The sequence below is a fragment of the Takifugu rubripes genome, chromosome 4 (assembly GCF_901000725.2).
Source record: "Takifugu rubripes chromosome 4, fTakRub1.2, whole genome shotgun sequence".
In the NCBI taxonomy this organism is placed as follows: Eukaryota; Metazoa; Chordata; class Actinopteri; order Tetraodontiformes; family Tetraodontidae; genus Takifugu; species Takifugu rubripes.
The window spans coordinates 1,428,951-1,449,517 of record NC_042288.1 but is presented as its reverse complement, the minus strand read 5'-3'; the positions used below and the strand labels follow the sequence as shown (position 1 = coordinate 1,449,517).

The 20,567-nt window shown below is 44.3% G+C and overlaps 1 protein-coding gene across 5 annotated transcripts in view; it reads right to left on the bottom strand.

Moving 5' to 3' along the window:
• Positions 1-20,567, bottom strand: part of cfap46 (cilia and flagella associated protein 46) — a 37,331-nt gene that overhangs the window by 1,511 nt on the left and 15,253 nt on the right. For 3 of the 5 annotated variants that reach the window (XM_029835749.1, XM_029835748.1, XM_029835750.1), the window contains exons 22-57: positions 20,220-20,363; positions 19,034-19,144; positions 18,119-18,300; positions 17,916-18,047; positions 16,102-16,267; positions 15,540-15,612; positions 14,908-15,043; positions 14,635-14,818; positions 14,208-14,361; positions 13,744-13,967; positions 13,560-13,643; positions 12,841-13,002; positions 12,430-12,578; positions 12,163-12,261; positions 12,034-12,085; positions 11,548-11,700; positions 11,263-11,463; positions 11,090-11,196; positions 10,753-10,935; positions 10,380-10,518; positions 9,720-9,911; positions 8,796-8,975; positions 8,028-8,144; positions 7,588-7,764; positions 6,941-7,114; positions 6,111-6,208; positions 5,885-5,958; positions 5,183-5,328; positions 4,912-5,018; positions 4,423-4,496; positions 3,899-4,060; positions 2,351-2,439; positions 1,952-2,009; positions 1,831-1,863; positions 1,629-1,728; positions 1,424-1,536 (exon numbers count right to left, since the gene is read on the bottom strand). In XM_029835749.1, the coding sequence (XP_029691609.1) occupies positions 1,424-1,536; positions 1,629-1,728; positions 1,831-1,863; positions 1,952-2,009; positions 2,351-2,439; positions 3,899-4,060; positions 4,423-4,496; positions 4,912-5,018; positions 5,183-5,328; positions 5,885-5,958; positions 6,111-6,208; positions 6,941-7,114; positions 7,588-7,764; positions 8,028-8,144; positions 8,796-8,975; positions 9,720-9,911; positions 10,380-10,518; positions 10,753-10,935; positions 11,090-11,196; positions 11,263-11,463; positions 11,548-11,700; positions 12,034-12,085; positions 12,163-12,261; positions 12,430-12,578; positions 12,841-13,002; positions 13,560-13,643; positions 13,744-13,967; positions 14,208-14,361; positions 14,635-14,818; positions 14,908-15,043; positions 15,540-15,612; positions 16,102-16,267; positions 17,916-18,047; positions 18,119-18,300; positions 19,034-19,144; positions 20,220-20,363 (4,729 nt within the window). The remainder of the gene's footprint in view (positions 1-1,423; positions 1,537-1,628; positions 1,729-1,830; positions 1,864-1,951; positions 2,010-2,350; positions 2,440-3,898; positions 4,061-4,422; positions 4,497-4,911; positions 5,019-5,182; positions 5,329-5,884; positions 5,959-6,110; positions 6,209-6,940; positions 7,115-7,587; positions 7,765-8,027; positions 8,145-8,795; positions 8,976-9,719; positions 9,912-10,379; positions 10,519-10,752; positions 10,936-11,089; positions 11,197-11,262; positions 11,464-11,547; positions 11,701-12,033; positions 12,086-12,162; positions 12,262-12,429; positions 12,579-12,840; positions 13,003-13,559; positions 13,644-13,743; positions 13,968-14,207; positions 14,362-14,634; positions 14,819-14,907; positions 15,044-15,539; positions 15,613-16,101; positions 16,268-17,915; positions 18,048-18,118; positions 18,301-19,033; positions 19,145-20,219; positions 20,364-20,567) is intronic. The other 2 variants (XM_029835751.1, XM_029835752.1) reach the window with 2 other exon arrangements.

Below are 20,567 nucleotides of genomic sequence, written 5' to 3'. Positions count from 1 at the left end.
TCAGCATTGTGATCAGCTTTATTTGTGTTACTCTTCTACGAGCAGACCTGTCCTAGCAGTGGACACCCAGACACCCAGCTCTCTGCTGTCCCCCTTAATCATCACTAGCAACAAACTCATGCTTTCCTGATTGGTACCAGATCCTCCTGGGTGGCTCCGTTCCCAGTCAGCTCTTCACTTTCTGCCCACTCTCAATATCATTTCAATTCCCTCAATCAATAATCGGACATTACTGCACCTACACGACATTGGCGTCCAACCCAAGAGTGCTGCGTCTCACACGACCCCCTCTCAGACTGATTACTGTCACTCCCGCTGACGTGCCGAGGTGTCTTCAAACGCGGCTCAAAATAAGATGTTAGCTACCGAGCTCCCTCCCACAGCTGAGGAGACCCGATCTCTACTGTCTCAGCACCCTGCTGTGTGTGGCTGACATCAGGTGTGTGTCACCAAGGTCAGCTACCATTTAGTCTAAAGGAACTTGATGCCTCACAGCTACACAGACACACACACACACACACACACACACACACACACAGACACAGCAGCTGCCTGGGGCTGACACAACAGTCTCCTCTGATCTGAGTCTCAATGTGATGGAAGCGTTCACTCATTGAGGTTTGTCCACCTGCACCGTTACAACACAAACAGTAAGAGAGGGCAGACGTGCGCAGAGTGGAGCGCACGCCACCGTCTGCAGCAATATACAGCTGCTCTATTCTAATATAGGCAGCTAATATAGAGTCAGCCAGTGTTTTGCCAAGTAACGGCTACAATTGAGTCGATCTATAGTTAGTTAGTGGGTGGCACATATGTCTGGCCTGGGGCGACGCACGAGGCAAACCTGACACTCTGTCAGTCACCCTCGACAAGGCCAAACACATCATATTCCCTCACCAAAGCCCAGGAAGGAAACAATGTAGATGAAGTTAGAGTGCGGTGAGATTTATTGATTCATTGATCTGTCTCAAAAAGTGCAGATGGGGGAGAAAAACCTCATTTTTGGGGGGAGCTAGCCAATTATTCTGAGTAAAAACAAAGAAATCATTAGAGAATTATCATTTTTCTAATCCTCACTTCCTGTTTACAGGGCTTTTCCCGGACTAGGAGACACGACTGGATGGTGTTTTTGTAGTTTTCAGTACGGAGCGGCGTTGTTTCTTCTATATTTCCAAAATGGGAAATTGATGTGCTTGAACAGATTATGCCTATTGCTCCATTTACTGGCTTACATAATGTGCATAATAGGTTTGTTCTAGATTCTAATCATCAATTCATTGCAATACGTTCCACCCTTTTTTCTCCAGAATTGAATTAAAATGTTCCAGTTTGCGTCACATCACATGTAGGACAACACATGCAGCTAACGTTTAGAATCAGACAGAACGTCCGGATGATAAAACCAGACACCGCTTTACAGTACCAGACATGTTGAGTGCTGCCAGTGTGGCAGGTGGGATGTTTGCTACCAAGGACTCCATCCCCACGTAAAGGAACCCACTGCATGTGCACAGGAGCTGCTCCATCTCAGACAGGCTGGAACCACGGTTGAGAAGACAAGAACAGGTGCCTGAGTGAGCCGGCCAGCCAAAACACATGCTCTCCAGCTCGTTTTTAATGGTCCTCACCTGGGTTTTTGCTGGCTGCCCAGGAAGCCTTTCCACGGATTTGTTAGCTGGTTGTGCTTTTCCAAAATCTGCTGCATCCACATGCTTAGACTGGTGTCCTCTGTGGACAAGTGACACGAGAAACTGGTTTAAAACCCAGCAGGAGGTAACCAGATCATTCATTTGGGAAGTGTGAAGCACACAGCTATAAACTCCAACCCACCAAAAGCGCCTTCATTGTTGGGGTCAACAATATCTGTAGCAAGACTTTGTAAAAGAATCCACACAATAAACTGAGCAAATGCACAGAAATATTTCATTTTGAACCCCAAAGAAAAAGATACATTTGAAGTTCCGCGTGTCCACTGGGAAGGTGTGAGACGGCGGCACCTGTTGAGGCGTCTGGGTGAACATTAAACACAAGTTATTACAAGTTAACCAATGAACTTACAAAGTTAAGATGGCAAATCCTTCAGCTGGATGAACAAAAGAGTCAGTGGATTTTAGTGAGGAGTAAATGAGATAGAAGCAGAAAGAGAAAGGATGGTGGGAAAAAAGAAGTGTTATGACTGAAGTTAAAGGTTAAGACATTAGAAAAAGGAAGTTAACAAACTCATATTCCCAAACTGCTGATCCAGACGGCAGATCCAGACGGCAGATCCAGACGGCAGATCCAGACGGCAGGTCCCATGTCAGACCTGCCGTCTGGATCTGACAGGCCCAGATTAATTTACTGAACTCACCTCTTTGATGACTTGACTTTGATTTCCCTTCTTCTTGGTGGCCGTAGTTTTTTTCTCACGCTTGCTCTCTTTTTTGTTGTCACTTGCAACTGCCACAAACATGAAGCAGATTTAATAGCTGCACTTGTCTGTGGGCTAAATTACTCAGCAAAAACAACAAACCTCAGGAAAGCTACAAATGAAAAGGCGTTTATTAATGACCGCAGAAGGGTTGGTTTCCTCATGGCGACCACATCTGTCATCCCCAGCAAACGACAGCACTGACTATTCATTAGATCAGACACACGCAGGAACCTCGGTGAAACTCTAACAAGGTTAGGCCTTGTCTGTAACACGGACGGGATCTGAGCGTGTGTCTGTGGTGAGAAGAGCGTCCTTGGAGGGGAGCGCTGACTTAATTTGTCTGCTTTTTTATTAGCTGTCTGAAACTGCGGTTATCTGCTGAAACCACTGGATTGTTCCCTGTGTGCGTTTAACAAGGTCAAACTGAGGTCAAACCACGTACATGCCAACATCCAGCAGTGGTAAATGAAAGGGAGGCTCAAACAGGGTAGGAAGTTAGCGTGAGAGGTGTTGCAGAGGAGCTGAACGCTGGTGTGTTTAACCAGGACTCCATCAAAGATTCAGAGACCTTTAACGGTTAAAGTTTAACCATTGGTGTCACGATCCTCATCAACGCTAGATGTGAGCGCTTGTGGCGCTAAACCAAAGCGCCTTCGGAAACGCACGGCGGCACGAAGATGAATGATGTAAGACCCGTTTCTGTGACATTAAACATCTACAACTGCGCATCTCAATCTGTGTCCCATCAGCAACTGCGTTTGACCCAGGCACTGAGACAAGTAATGGGAGCATGTTCACACACACACACACACGCACACACACACACACACACACACACACACACACACACACACAGAGTATAATGGTAACCTTTTGAACACTCTTTCAAGGCATGCAAATGATTCAACCTTTAAAGAGGTAAAGTATATTCAGTTTTGGGGTCCTTTTCTACCCCCCTTTCATTTCTTTACATGCATTAATTTGCTGCAGTATTATTGGTGTAACATGCAACTATCTCTACATCAGATACATCAGATGGAGGTCCTGTTCTCTGGGATGCAGAGACAGAAAGTGGTTTTGATGTGACTGATGTCTGCAATCAAAAGGAAATGAAAGGCAAAATACCACGACTTTTATCTTTTTAAATGAAGACTCCTTCGAAACAAATCATTTCCTGGACACCGGATCAATGTATTTCATTTGCTCGGAGCAAAATAAAACAGTGAGATAAATAACCAGAGAGCAGGTGCCCATTTTACTGAACATCCTCCTCAGTGAGGGCAGCCGTGGTGCTGAAGGATGTCTGCATGAACCTGAGCATGCCAGCAGGATGTAGGTTGACCTTTCTGTCCTGAACAGATCATATGGATGACTAGCTGACGTCAGCCACTGCTTATTAACCCCACTGATATTCACTCACGCTAGCACCTCACAGATCTGAAAATACATACTGCATGATTGTTTTTCCACCAGTTGTGCGTGTACCTGTGACCTTTCCTGGGCGGGCAGGCAGGCGGCTGTGGAGAAGTTGCAGGGAAAAGTCTCGGGACACAGAACAAAGGCGGTCGTCCTGCAGAATGGACAAAGCTTCCAGCGGCAGGTCCAGCAGCTGCGTGTCTGCCAGCACAACCACGTACTGCTCCGCTTCTGTGCAGCGATACACACAAAAGGCTCACATCAGTGTTGTCGTCATTCACTCTTTATAGCCAACAATTTTTACGCCGTTTCTGAATTTTACTGCAGAATGTTCCAAGAACTTGGGCTGTTAAATTCTCTGTACAGCCCATCTCAGCACTCCTGACACTTTTATCTGTGTGGTGTCTGTTACTCAATCTGTATCATATTGAATTAATAGCTGGCGACGGCTCTGCCCTGGGGGTGAGCTGCAGACACCCTAACAACAAACATGATTCCGGTGGGACAGATGAGAATCACAGCACATGTGTGCTTAATATGATCTATAACACAGATTACTACAGTGGCCCTGAGGGTGTCACAGACGAGCACACCTTTCACTGGGCTCTTTCTCTCCTTTTCTCCGGTTTTGGTCAACTCGGGAGATGCTGATGAGCCATCCTGGGGCCTAAAACATAAACTAAAATCAAACAGTGATATTACATGAAGCAACAGAGAGGAGAAATAGGACAATTCCACACTGTCGTTTTACAATTTGACTGACAAAAATCTGCGTGGACAAGAGACATCTGTGTCAATGATGCTTCACCAATGAGGAATTCAACTGTAGAAAAATTATGAACGGCAAGAATTCTTCACTAATCCAGATGTTAACGCCTGTTTCTGGTCTGATGTGATTGGTGTAAGAGCGACAGGTTCTTCTGCTCATCTACAACTGCAGGATGGAAGACTATACGGTGCATGCTGCTATAGGGTTTATGTGAAACCAAATTATGAATAGCAAGGATTGAAATATTTCTGTAACAGTATTCCCATAATGGAGGTATCGGTCCTAATGTGGAAGGGTATCTGTGCTACTACACCTTGAGAAAGAGAAGTTCAACTGGGATAGAAGCGGACTCAAATATTCCTCCATGTGTTGTACAACAAGTCTGAAGCTGGTTTCTATCGTGTCTTCAATGGCACGGCTCTGCAGAAGGGGAAGAATGTATGTGTCACAATGCAATATCCTCTGACCAAGAGTGCAGCATGTTCTTGTGAGTAAGGGAGCAGAAAGGAGATGGAAACCTGGATTACATCTACTGTTGAGGCAGAAAGCAGAGCAAAAATGTGAAAGACGACAAAAGGAAAAACCTGATCTTGGTCATCTGTGAGCCAGGCAGCTTTCTGGTGGAGCGCCTGCCTCTTCTCATGGCTGAAGGCCAGACTTTGCTCTCTGAGAGCCCGCAGAGCCTGGGGGCAGACTGAAACCTTGGCAACCCTAGAGCATGCTAGGGTACCTGAGAACAATATAATGGACACAGAATCAGACATGCATGCACACAGAGACACGCAGGCCTTGTAATTGGTCCCTATGAGCACCTCCACTCTTATGCTTTCTAAAGATCTCTAGTCTTCCATGTCATCTCTTATCAACATATTCCACTCAGTTCCATTATTCTTAGGCAGATTCCAGAGTAGCTTTTTCTTTATTATTGCCCAGCAATTATATTGGACGTCCCCTCGTAAAGATTGGCAGTTGTGGGATGGAGTAAATCAACATCCTCCGTTGAGTTATAAGGGCTGGTCTTCCACGCCGGCCTAATTAGAGGGAGGTCAAAGCGAAATACGGCCGTTCAACATGCTCACATCGTTCTCTCTCCCCTCAGCTTCATTAAAATTGAACTTTACATCAAGGTATTGGTCATATAGGAATATTACGCATTTCACTTGGCTCCATTTAAATGCTGAAAACAATGTTACAATTCATCACTGCATGTGGCACAAAGGCCAAAATCCAGAGTTATTGGAGTTCCTACAGAGTAAACAATGAACAATAAATGATCAATAGTTCACCTGTATCTTTGAGCTTCTTTCCGATTTGATCTGGATCTGCGTCCGCTTCATAGAAAGCTCCATATATCTCTGACCTGGGGTAAAAAGGCATCATCATCATCTGTTATCAGTTTACTGTGTGGACACATTAATCACCCAAACATCAGCTTCTCCACAGACTGATGGGATGTAATCATGAGCTTACAGGACAGGAAAGAAAAAAAACAAACTAGAAAATAGGAATTACCCATCTTGAGAGTGTTGAAGCAGCAGGAGCTTCAGGTTGGGGGGGAGATTTGCGAGGATGTCTAGGTGGTTGGGACTGATGGTCAAGAGGGCGGAAGACTGCAACCATCGATAGCTCACAGTGAATTGGAATTTATAGAAAATGAGTCCACAACGCACACATCAGTCAACATGTATGGACCGTCTCATCCAGTTTCAGCATCTCAAGGGATTTTGTTGAGAATTATATCACATAGAGAAATGTTCTTAAATGAAAACAACTGAGAAGAAGTACAATGAACCTGAAAGGATGTCATTTTTAAAAGATTCCTTTGGTCTGACATCCTTGGAGCTGTGGACTGAACTGCTTGTTACAGAGTTATTCAGTATCGGTACTGTGATTCAAGTAAATAATACAAAAATGCAGACATGCGCCATTCCATGACGACAACTTTGAGACTGGAACAGAGTAAATATGTGTGTAAGAACATTCTTATCAATCACAGTCACACCCTAATCAACCTAATTTGCTTTATACTGGAATACCTGGGGGAAACTAACCAACTCAGGCATTAGAGGGGATGCATAACGACACAGAAAGGTCACTTTCAATAGCCACTAAGATAATGAACAGATACACTCCTGTTTAATCTAAAATTTGTGGGCAAAACCCCGGTATTCTACTGGTACTGCAGTGTCTGTGCAACCCCACTGCTCTGTGTGACTGGAATCACACTGTACATTCATTCCACAGGCTATTACAGTACCGCCAGATCCCACGGGAATAGTCTGAGCTGCATATGGCAGCATCCATTAATCATGAGAGTACGGGGAGGGTTTGTGACCTGCTACCTTGGAAAGTTTATTGAAGGAGTCTTCCACTTCCTTTAACATTCTGCTGGTCCTCTCTTTCTGCGAGACCAACACATTGCTGTGTAGGTTGAGCAGCGCAGAAAGCTGAGACGTGCTGGAATCTGCACAGGCACGACTTAGCACATCGGCCACGGTGGCAGCAGCGCAACAGCTCTGGGTAGACAAAGACAGAAAAGATTTCACATCCATCAGGTAGACAGGAAGTGGACTGGGTTGTGCAGCTGGTGAGATTTTAGATCATTTCACCTGTTTATGTTGCAACCTTGTGCTGGAATAAAAACCAGTACAGCAAAAGCCCGTGTATGTCAGAATATATCCCTTTCACGGCCACATACGGAGCTCTGCTTGATACGATATTAAATATGTAGAAGCTTTTACATGAGAATGAAAGTCAAACCCCACGGTCAACATTATACGGTGGATTTAACCAAGGTTGTATAAGATTGTCGCGCACACTGCAGAAGTATTCTCTTCACTGGAATATTCAATTTTGATATGTGCCTCAAAAGAATGATTAATAGCTGATATTACTTCCACTGCAACTGTAACTCTGCTCTTAGCAGCAAAATGGGAAAACATCTTGATCACAGGAAACTAGCAAAATACAGCCGGTTTTATCATTGTACCTGGAACAGGGCAAGATGCTGCCCAGCCAGCACAGGGTCCCCCTGGCCATGACAGTCCACCATGGTGAGAGCGGCATCTGCCAGGATGGCGGTCGGCAGCTTGTGTTGGAGACACAGTGTGATGGCCTCAGCCAGAGCCTGATGGGCACTTGACAGCAGGGCTGTACTCGTCTGCTGCTAAAAAGACAGTAAGGTCAAACCACAGAACCAAATATTGGCAGATGAAAACACCGATGCACCTTTAAAATCGGTGCCACTCCCTAGAAGGAGCCCGTAAATTCATAGAGCAAAGGCTTCTCCTAATTAGGAGGCCTAAGCAGAGTGAAATGTAAGACACAGAAGAAGCTCTTGAGGGATGAGTTTTGAGGTGAATCTCAGCAAAAAGAGCTGAGATTAAAAACACGTCAGATTCAATGTGGCTACTGTCAGGAGATGTGTACCTGCAGCTCTACGTGTTTGCCAGAGGTCACGCTCGGCTCCCCTCTGGCTGAGACTTTAGCCGTATCCTCTTTTGAGTGCCTCCTCTCCATGGAAGAAACTTCAGGGTCAGAGCAGGGCTGTGGAAGATCATAGAATAATGATGCCGTGAACCATGAAAGGATGAGCTTTTCTCTCTTTAATGATGTGAGAAGACATCTGTCCTTCTAATCCTTGTAAGCTTTCCCCGTGCATACACTTTTTCCTGGTATTTGTCCATTCGAGTGTTTTCACCTCAGCATGAGGACCCACCAAAGGTCCAAGGATAAAAATCCCGAAGATTAAGACATACTTGCATTAAACCATGTTCATTCATTATTTTTGTGGTGAGGGGAAGCTTAGCTGGATGTAATGCACCCACACGCATCCTTGTATTTCCATCTCTGTGAGGACTCTCACAGACATAATGCATTCCCCAGCTTCTCACTCCAACCAGAACCCTCCCAAACTAACCCCTTGAACATCAGCACCGACCTAAACCCTCAAACAGTCCTTTGAAATTGTGAGGACGAGCCAAAATGTCCTCGCTTTGGTAGAAGAATCCGTATTTTTGTAGTCAGTATGTAGCAAGTACAAGAACACACACAGTTTATTCATCTGGTTTAGTCTGAATGTTGTAGACGGAATGTATTTTCACACGGTTTCAGAAACTGATCCTATCACAGTGTAGGAAATATTATGTTAAGTAAGCACTTAGTTTGATACGTGGAGGAAATACTTCCATTGTCTACCTGTTTGTCCCAGAGAGCATAAAGACAAAGGGGATCCTCCTGCACGGCCAGCATTCTGAAGTATTTTCCCCTGAGGAGAAGGCGGTGAGCGTTGGTTTCATTGTCCTGGGATTGTGAATAGATGGCGGTCAGCTGGCCCAGCGCCACCTGCTCCAAGGTCATGCCCACATTAATCCACTTCTGGACAACACACAAGGGAAAAAGGGTACAAGGTCAAAAAAGCGTGTTCAGCAGTGTATCATTCATTTAAAAATATGTGCGCAATGATAAATATTCCACATTGGTTTCCTTATTTTAGGCAATAAAAGTTCAAATATGGAGCATTCACTTAGCAGAAAACTGATACAAATGGGTAATTTTAGTTGAAAGACTGTAAAACCCCGTTCCTTTGCTGTTCAAACAGAGTGAGGTAAAGAGAAAGAGATGAAACAGATATGCAGCTACTGTCCTGACCCTTACATGGCTGCACTTCACTGGTCCTCAGAACCATGTAAATGTACATGGAGGACACCTTAACATGAGCACACCATCAATATTTAACAGCGTAATTTAGAGTTGAGCAACACAGCCTGCAGCATGTTCTCAGGACCTGAAACCAAAAGCTTCTGTGGGATGGAAACTGCATTTGTTCTTCAAAAATAAGGAGCATATAACCAACATTCCTGCTGATCAACGCAAATTGAAACATACTGTACATTCGGCCTGCTTGTTGGACATTTAGAGTGTTTTCAAGACCTAAAAATGTTGGTGTTTACCTCACGCTCAAGCACAGAACTTTATGAGCACCACTCTGTACAATATGACCTTAAAAACCTCCTAAACGTCACCCGTCTGCCAGTGAAAAGTGCTGGAATGACCGCCTCGAGTGTCCAGAGAGCCGTGATTCTGTGCGACTGATAGTGACCCGGGTGTGCTCGGTCTAACCTCTTTGGTAGAGTCGGGCTCAGGTGTGGAGCGCAGAAACTCCTCCAGGGCGATTTCAGCGGCAGACATCCTCTCCCGGGCTACAGCCTGACGGGTTTTCTCAGCGCAGTGCTCCCCCAACATGGCCAGACTAAAGTCAGCCAGCGCCAGACGCAGATGCTGCAGCTGCTTCACGGATTCTAGCGACAGGCCCTGACGTTGACGAGGACCAAAACACCGGCACAAATGTTGAGATGGGCAACACGCACACAAACTGGAATACATGGCATTTCTAGAACACTGAGCAGAGATCAAACAAAAGGGGCGGGACTACAGATGGACAACGGAGCTGCACGTGGGTGCAGTCGTTAGATGTCACCATCCGCCGGCAAAACTCTGCCTGTGCTGTGACAACCGCCACACAAGATCCAATCAAAAACTCAAGCCCAAGAATTCGAGTGTTGTTTCATCGAGGCCTTTTGTGATTCCATCACCGTGGAAACCAAAGCTTCCGCCGGGGATACACCTCTGAAATCCCTCAGATCACGTCGTCTGTGGCCGAAGCTTTAGAGTCGAAGGACACACGACTGCAGCACCCGTCTGATGGCGACTAACAAAACCTAAAAGAGGCTTTATTTCATCCATCCCATCCATCCATCCATCTTTATTTACTGTACCCACAGCAGACTCCGAGGGCAGCAGTGCCTGGGCGTTCAGCACCACGTGTTCCTGCTGGGAAACAGCCAGCTGGAGTTGGGAGAGACCCTCAAGCAGGAAGTGTTGTCTGCCCTCCACATCAGTGGTGTTGTCAGCCAAACCTCTGTAGACCAACAGCAGTAGCATAAAATAAGTGTAATAAAAGAACACCAACCAACTGATCGTGTACCAAATATTTGGGATATTAAAAGTGACGTTTAAAAGAATTAAATCGAGTCAACCCCTGACTTGGTCATCTGACCTCATGTGCATTTATTGATCATGTGTTTGTGGAAGATTATCTACCTTTGTATGACTCATAAATGAGGAAATCATGAAAAAGTGCCGAGTGACTGACCTCAGAATATATGCGCATTCTTTGTGGGCCTCAGCTGCGTGTTCCCTATAGCTGAGCTGGGCGAAAACACCTGCACACTCTCTGAGCGTCTCATACGCAGCTGTTAGCCTCTGGACAACCTTTGTGCTGAGCGTCTCGCCGGGGTCATCAATACCAAGGACACGGACGCTTTCAACAGTTCCTCTGGAATGCAAAACGCGCAGTTTTATACAAATACACCACATTTGAACTGTAGTTGAATTCACAAATTCTAATGGATTTCACTTTATTTGTCGATTCCTCTGTTTCAGAGCTACACAGCAATAAAACAGGTCTGACCTCACAACTTTGGGATTACCTCATCTGTAATGAAGTGATCAAGAATCTGATTTCAGGGACTCTGTTGAGCTGCTGTTTCAGGACCAGCTCCAGAGCCTCACAGCCTTGATTTGTGATCTGATCAATCTGTGTGAGGGGGTGGGGGGTTGTTAGAACATTATCATGATAAGGTAGTGATTTTTACCCAATTACCTGGATGTGGGCATCCATTTCTCTTTGTCCAGCTACAGCTCTGATGAGAGTGAGGGTGAGCTGGTACCAGAAGTTTTCATCCCCTCCCAGTTCCTGGGCTTTGGTCAGTAGGTTTAGCGCCTGGTCAAAATTGTGCTCTGCACAAGCCAGTCTGGCTTGACTTAGCAAAGTTTTTGCTTGTGTTTTGTCTTCTCTGAGTTCCTGATTGTACACAACACATATATTAAAGGGGGTAATAATACAGGGGCTACCGATACATTTATACTTACTAAATATATAACTTACCACAGGTGCCAGGTGAGCCTCTGAGAGAAGCTCCCGAGCTGCTTGATAAAGCCCCATGCTGACACAGACCACTGCTTTGTCCAGCCAAATATCCTCAATATTCACATTCTTCTTCTGTAGCCCAGAATTATTCATTGAGTCTTCACTGAGATCCTAAAAAGGATTATTTTTTTAACTAACGTGTATTAACAAACTTGTCCAGTAGATGTCACCGTTGTATCTTTTATCAGCTTCATTTCCTCCTAAATCAATTTTTGACCTAATTATACTCCTGCTGTGTCTTATGAATGTATTTTAATTCACTTTTTAACAATGTCAGTGCAAAAGGAAAACTTTAAAATACCTCTGACACGTCAACTTAGATTTGGAGAACAGATTTCATTAGACAACAGAAAATCCTGATTGAATTGTAAAGCCAGATGAATGTGTAGCACCTCGTGCAAACTGACATTTACTGATTTTTTTTGTTTTTTAGTGCAGACTGACCTTATCATAAAAGCCCCTCCTCTGCTGTTCAAGAACCACAGCTTTACGGCACCTGCGATCATCAATACATCAGCACCGTCTTTTATGAAATAGAAACTCTGCATGTGTTATTTTTCACGGCTCGCTCACGCCATCAGTTCTTGTTCACAGATTCCAGCCATATTTATGACCTTATCCTGATATGGGCAGCTCTTCTCCAAACCCATCTGACAGCAGGTCTGCACAATTCTGGAAGAGCAGCAAACACAACATGAAGATAATAAATGGTTTGATGCAATATGACGCAAAGATGAGAAGTGAGTTTCTGTAGCACGACATCATATAGTCGAATGGTCCCACGGGAGCCTCAAAAGGCCTTCAATATTTTCCTTTTCTTTTGTAAATCTGTGAGATTACCGAAGTCCGTAGAGGTCAGAGAGGCTCCGACAGTCCAGGAGGTCACTGGCAATGGCCTCTGCCAGGTGTAGGATGGGAAGCGTCAGGTGTCCAAGCGAGAGGGATTGCAGCTCTTCCTGAAGCAGGCTGAGGAAGAACAGGCTCCGAGTCTGCAGCCAAGCAAGCGCATAAACAGAACAGGGAGACCCACACACCTTCTGAATTATTACAATCGATTTGATCTACCCATCACGCCAGAGATCAATTCTAATGCATTTAAATCAGAAAGCTGTTCCAATAATGTGTGTTGACCCCCGGTGATCAATAACTGCACTCCCACTTTATCAACAACGGACTTCCTTTCAGCCCAACTGGATGGACGTGTTGGTCATCTCATTTTTATCAGCAGTGACGACCAACACATCTTCTTGCCTGGTTTGTGATGCTGTGTGTATTGATGCAGCAGGGGTCAGTGCTGGTTCTGAAGATCTGCCTGGCCTGATGGGGACAGACGTACTGAGCCCAGTCCTCTGGGGTGGAGGGAAGTGGCTGAGCCCCTACGGCAGCATTGGATTTGTCTTTGGCAGAGGGGGGCTACAAAAAAGAGAGATTTACAGAAAACAGAAAATCCGTCTATCTTAGAATCCATTTAAAAATTATACTACTTGGATGTTTGCCCCAACCCGCCCTACCTCTCAGAGCTTGTATTCCCCCCCATTCAGCTCATTCCAAAGTTACGCAGGAGAGCCCAACCTACTTTCACTGTTCAGGCTCCGAAATTATGGGATTTCCTGCCACAGCACATCAGAGGGCCTCCCCTCTATCTGGTCTTAAACCCCTTCTGAAAACCCATCGTCTCTTCTCCTTGACCTGACGCCTGACATTGATGTTTTAGACTTGAAAAGCTAATAATTCTGTTTTTTTTTAAATTTAAAATGGTTTTAGATTTTGTGTCTCTGACCCCTTTGTGTTTAATTTCTGTGCAGCACTTTGGTCAACTACAGTTGTTTTAAAAGTGCATTAACATTAACAACAAAAGCGCCATTTTTAAAAAACTGTTAGGAGCCAACAGTAAATAAATGTTTTAGTTTTTCTTCCATCCAGATCACACAAGGTAACCAGGGCAGAATATTACCGGGATGAAGTCTTACATTGTTCGCTTTTTTGCCTCTGGGTTTCTGAGAGGAGTCCTGACCTTCTTTAATCGCAGCGTGAGAATGCGTTGCCATGGAAACCTGGCGGGACAAACATTGAGCCAAGCCGTATTTCCCCACATTCAATCAAAGTAACGCTGGCATAAACAGCGCTGCTCCTCGTGATACAAGGTGGACGTGCCTGCCATATCTGAAGCACAAAGGTGGAAGCTCTGAGCAGGTTGAGCTGGTGCTCAGGCGACGTCCTCTTAGACATGACAGCGAGCAGCACATGCGCTCGCACCAGGCCGTCAAGGCAGCGAACATCCATGGGCTCGGCCAGACTTTGTGTGAATAACAAATCCTTGAATCCCTCCACGGAGTCACATGTCAATGAGACCAAATCCTTTGGTGTGGACTTGTCATCTAGAGTAGAAAGCAAAGACGTTTGATCGCAGCGATGGACAGTTTTGTTTGTGTAAATATGGGTACCATACGGTGGAATAAGTGAAACCACGTTGCATTGTTGCCAAAGATATCTGGATTTTATGCCAAATGTTCACTTAAAGGGTGACATCGACCCTGTTTGCATCTCCTCAATATATCATATGATGTAATTATAAGGAATAATTAATCATAAGCATCATCTGAATAAGCAAGTGATACCTGCTTCAGCAGTCTGGTCACTTTCCTTTTGTAGTAGGATGTCTATGGCCTTGTGAACCTGCAGCTGACCATCATCTTCAGGAAAACTCTGCCGGTACAACCACTCTCCAAATTCTAACAGAATAATGACTTTCTGCCATCGGGTCTCTGCGCTCTGATTACAAATACAGACATACAAGAGTAATAGTTCAGGAGGCTTATTTAAAGGTTATATGTTAAGTGGCTGTAAACACGGTCAGAGAGCGTTTGTAAGAAATTATGTTGTAATGACAGTCAACGTCCACATGGTGGAGGTAGAGTGTCTGAAAAATGATTTCTGTGCGTGAGGCCATAAAAAGATGCCTCAGGAAAAGAGAGATTTTCCTGATACGGTGACTTGACATGGAGCAGATCATTTTTGGGTTGAATGTGAAAATAGAGACAATACCATGGGAGAGGTGATGGAGTGTTTGTAGTAGGCGAGTTGCTGGGTTACGTTCACAGCGCTAAGTGCTGCCTGATGCCATAATGATGTACAGTTAGTTTCTCCTCCTTTCTGCAACTTTCGCACGTCGGTTATTATGCTTTCCCCCAGTCGTGCTTTCACCAAGACTCGGTGTCTTTGCAGTAGTCTAGAAAAAAAATAAAATAATACACAGATAATATATTTTGTAAATCTCTGTTTATCACTAAAGATTTGCTGAGTGCTAAACGTGCTCACAGCTGTTGCCTGCTGCAGGGTGTGTCTCTAACAGCCGTGTCCAGCAGCTCAAGAGCACCTTTCCAGTCTGCTTTATCCATTTGGTGATGGAGAAGCACGTGGTAGATGGCTGCTCTGAGATTTAGGTTCTGTTGGTCTAATGACAGAGATGTACACACATAAATCTTTAGTTTCTGCCTGAACTGTAATGTTATCTAACATAATTTATGCATAGTAGTCATAAAATAATGTCAAAGATGTTTCCTCAAATAAAGATGAAAGAGAATAATGTTAGCAACGCGTCAGGATTCAACTGAAAACATCAGAAAATCTTCACGGTTTTTCATTAGCCAGTTTTTCTTTTAGCATCTTTCAACTGTTATTTTAATTGTGTGAGATTGTGCTTTGTATTCACAAATGTTGCTAGTAGCAAAACAGTTCTTGCTTTTATCTGTTTTGCAAATTACAATAATATATAGGATCGCGTTGTAAAATGAAGCATATTTGGTCTTAACGGGCCATATATATGTATATATAACTGACTTTGAAATGCAAATGCTGTCCCAATAAGAAGTGAAATCCAAGAGGAGGCTGCTTCCGTCGCCACAAGAGAGAAAAACTGTCCACATGACTGATTTCCATGAAGCACTCACCCATTGCATCATCCAAAGAATCCCCGTGTGCCACTGCTTTTAAGGACAATGAGGCTTCCCGTGTGCTCTGCTTCTGGTAGAGAGAGTACGAGAATGAACGCCCCATTCTTATATCAAGCTAGCATGTTTCTGATCGTGTCACTGATGCTGCATGTGGCTCACAGAGCAGCTCACGATGTACAGTGGGAGACTAAGTGCTCCTGACTTCACCCTGTATCTGACCTCAAGACCTTTTCGAGTTCAGTTATTAGCACAGTATATTTTCCAAATTCCATTTGGAATAGAGAAAAATGTGTTTATGTAAGTGTGTGTATGCATGCAGCTAAGTGGAACAGCCCTAATCGTATATTCAACTCTACGTTTGATTAGAACAGTATTTCGGCCACTTAGGGCCGTGGGTTTGTTCACTTTTACATGTTAAAAATGTTGATGTTTTGTGGATTCTGAGCTCTTTGTGGAGCACCTGCATTCTTTTATCTAACTGCCTGGCTCATCTTTTTAAGAAGGCCACATTTTTCTGACTGAACTGGATGTTTAAGTCAGGCCGTGGAGGTAATTATACATTTAGCTGTTTGGTCCTGGTTTGAATGAGAGCGAGCAGGAGCTTCTCCAGGGGCTCCAGGAGCCGACGCCGCTCATCTGGGATGTGTATGAAAGGTAGACAAGTGTTCCAGAAGTGTGTGGCAGCAGTGACACACAGGTGTGGGTTCTCAGCTTGTTCTGCATAACTGTGAAAGAGAAGTTTTCACAATCAACAACTACGTTCATTCATTTATAATGTTGTAAATGCTGCTGCAGTGTAAATTTTTTCCTCAGCTTAAAGTAACTGATTGAATTATCTGTCTAATAGTCGTGCATAGAAAAATGTCGGAAGAGTGTCAGCTTTAATGACTTTTGGATACTTGAGGAAAGGTTTCAGTAGTCTGCACCTGTTTCTTCCAGGTACCTTCTGTTGGGGCTCAGGGCCTTTAGGTGGTGCCAGTGAGTCTGACGCCTTAATTATCTCTTTTTTAAAAACCCAAAGCAAAGCGCGTAAGACAACAAAGGCTGTGTCCGAAACCACCCCCTGTACCCTACATAGTGCACTCAATAGTGAGGACGCCATTTTGAAATAGTGTCCGAATTGTTAGTGAGCATCGCTGTACCCTATGTAGTGCACTCAATGTATCCCACAATGCACTGCGAAAAATAGTATACAACCGATGCACCCGAACTCGGAAAATGTATCTCATCAGCGTCAGCATTATCGTAAAGGCTGATGATACATTTTTTAACGTAATATCTACTGTGCGGTTTGATATATGACATTTTTGGAAATAAGATTTTTTTTTCAGTAGGGGTCCAATATGATCATTTTAAAATATTACAACATAAATGTGTAAAAAAAATAAATAAATAAAAAAAATAAATCAATCAATCAATCATTGATCCCCCCCTTAAAATTGTTCTTCGGAATCGTCTGTTCCTCACCAGGCGACAGAATCTCAGTAAAAGAATATTTACAAAGATGAAAAGTAGCTCTGGATCCATTTTTTGATGAAAAATTGCTTTAAATGTTTTCACTATGGCGGAATATGACTTGAGAATGTACCATCACATCTTGGCCTGAAAATATCAAGGGACACGAGTTATTTTAGGTAATAAGTAATTATTGTTGTATTCAGAATCAGAATCAGGGTACTTTATTGATCCCTTTAGGGGGTGTCCATTAGGGAAATTAGCAGCATTATTATTGACATTAATATTTCATTTGTTTATATAAAGTTAATTATAGGGTAAAATATTGCATTTTCATAAAATGGCCGCTGAATGTATTTCTGATGGGTTAAAATAATTAAATGGACCTGGCCACTTTTCCCGGCGACCGGTTCGTAATTATTATGCAACACCATGACGTCACTTTACGTGTCCCAATACTAACTTTAAATTGAGTGAGCTACGTAGTTGACTCAATCCATGTCCCCCATGTAGTGAGTAGTGAACAGGTTCACTCCCATCGTGAGATCGACACACCTCCAACTCATCATCATAATCATCTACACCTGCCTCCACTCCTAAAACAGGAGGGTGTGTGATCAACCCTCCGTGATCGCCCATTCACATGTCTGTTCGTGCCGCCCAGCCTGCTCCAACAAAGAGTTTTCTAACTTCTTTGTGGGATTCTACTGCCCCATTTTCAGTAAAGTCTGGTCAAATCTACTCGGTCCTGCGTGTGTCTGCCACTCCCAACACTAAGGAGTGAAGGGACAAATATGGGGAATATGTAACAACATATGACACCAACAGAAGAGGTTTATGATGAGATCATGCCAAATTAAGCCATCAATAGTATCCAAAAGTCATTAAAGAAACTACATTGTGGGCTACACTCATCACCTGACACTGGACAGGAACTCCTTCATGGCCTCTTTATAAGCTTGTACATCTCCACAGGGCATGTGGATGGACAACAAACCCTTTAAGGACACCACAATGCTCAGCAGCTCGCTCACAGCGGTCAGGCCAAACCTGCAGTGGGAGCACAGGTCAGTCGTGCCCGACAGTAAATAAACGCAACAACAATGTTGAGCTCAACTTACAAAACAAAGGGTGCTCTGATGAGGCTCTTTGCTGCTGCTTCTTGCAGCATCAGAGCATTCTCGATGCTCCGCAGCAGCAGGCTGTGCTCCTCAGCTTCATAGCAGAAGGCAGCCAGCTGGCACCACACCTGCAGCTCTACCAGGGCATCGGACCAGCTGCACTCAGACGTCATGTTCACCAGCTTCAGGTAGAGACAGGCACGAGGATGAGGAAGGACACGGAGCAGAAACGCACAATTAAGACGCGAGTTGGAGACGGGAAAGACAGGAGAGGTATGCAAGAACTCCAAGGTTAGCAGAAGTGGGCAGATGAGGAGGGAGGGGTGATGAGGAGAAGAGAAGAAGAAGTTTTAAACATTACCAAAGACAAACTCATTTATACAGATACCAATTCTGTAAAAATGGTGGAAAAGCCTCCAGATGAATGATAAATAGAAAAATGGACGTAGGCGTCTCCAAGAAATATTTATGTCATTACGACTGAGTAAATGAGTCGATACTAAGACTGTCAGGATTAAAGAATAATGGAAGGATGATGGGAATTAGATACATGGAAAAAAGAGCTCTTAATATCAGTACTATAGTGGATAAACCCAAACAAATGTCTTTGATTTGAAAGCCTAAATTATTTAAATACTCATAATAGAAAAGTGGTCAAAATGTGGACATTAGTTCCATAAATTTTGCATTTGATTTCAATTTTAGCTACATTATGTCCACTCTGTTCACTGCTTATCAATATTCTTTCAGTGACCGACGGCATCCTAAACAGTGGAGAGCAAGTTTATTGAGATTAGATGTGTCTTTGATAGTGTTGATGTCACATGCAAATGGAAAAATGGCTCCTCAACCCTGATGGGATGTCTGTTTCTTCCCCTCGGTGACAGGTAGGAGTAATCAGAAAGGAATACATACACTGGAGAGGCTGGGGACCTTAAACTCCATCTGTCTTGGGGTCCTGTTGCAGCGGAGCATCTCCACGCCGACCAGCACGCGCGTCATCGCCGACACGTCTTCATTTTCACACTGTGTCAAGACAACAAGAGCTTTTAAGCCCAATGCTCAGCTCCCGATCTGCAAGTCCTCTAAGTTTAATTATAGAAATCATGTAATGTGCATTTACTGCTGTATGGTGATTCAGTATACATTATACATATGCCTGCAGGGTGGCTGCTCTATTGTGTGTGCTCAAAATACAGCACCGATGATCTTGCTGATGAGGTTAAAGCGTCCTGAGGAAAAGGAATAATTCATATAATAGACTTAACCTTAAACCACACATATGCTAGCGCTACATGCTTAAAGTTACGCGGCATGAACATCACCTAGCCACGGGGGAAAGGGAATGTACGTCAGAAAATAGAAAGCAAACAAATGGTTCTGGATTAGCACCTCAGCTTGGATTTAGAAGATGTCATTTGGGGATCTGACATGAATCAGCCCATGGATGAAGCAGTGCTCCAGCGCCCATCTTGTGTTCACTACTGGTGTGTAAAGGACTGACTGGTGTGTGAGCAAATCTTAACTAATTCTGATTCTAATTGGGTGTCTACCTTTAATACACCCGCTGGAGACTACTGGGATTTAGTGATGCTTTCTAACCCCGAGAATGTCACTGCGCTCGTTCAAGAATTGAAAAATTCTGTGTGATATGAGTATGATTGCTTTTAGAACAACCCATTTTTCTTTTGTTTGAGGTGATTTTGCAGCGGTTTCTGCAGGCTTTAGTGTCTCCAATGAGCCTTAGTAATGCTATTCATGGGCTCTCTGTGACCCTGGCGACTGAGAAACTTCATAACCATGAAGGTTAATCCCTAACAGAAGGACCATCTCACTCCCATCCAACTCCAGAAAGGGGGAATTGATTCCTCTGCCTGGGACTTTCCTGCCATCATTTTCATCGTGTTGCATTGGTTTAATGGTGCTTTTCCACGAGGGTACTCGTGAGCTGCTGTGTAGTAGCTGCAGGTTGGGGGGGTTCCAAGCATGCTGAGTCCAGCCAGATATGAGGCCACATGACATCATCTGTGTTTGGGGCCCAGCCACATGGAGCTGGTACCCAGGAAGGCCAGACCTCACCGCAGCCTAAAAAGAAAGGTACCTTATGGACAGGATCCATCGTTGACCCAATCTGCTGACGCAAGAGCTGCTTGAGTTCCACCCATGTGGCCACTAACTGTTTCTGGACCGCCATGGGGACGGTGTTCCCTGCTGTGCTGGACACACGCAGAGCCTCTTCACACAGCTGGTAAGGACAAAAGAGAACACGGACTTATAACAGTAAGCGGATCATGACATCAACAGTCAGGATGGAGTAAAATCTGGAGTTACATTAAAAATGCTACGGTGGATCAAGGCAACACCTCGTGCTTTATAACACTGGCACACCAAAGACTTTCTGTAGCTGCAGGCCTTCTGTCAGCCATCAGTCTGGCGAGTTCACATAATT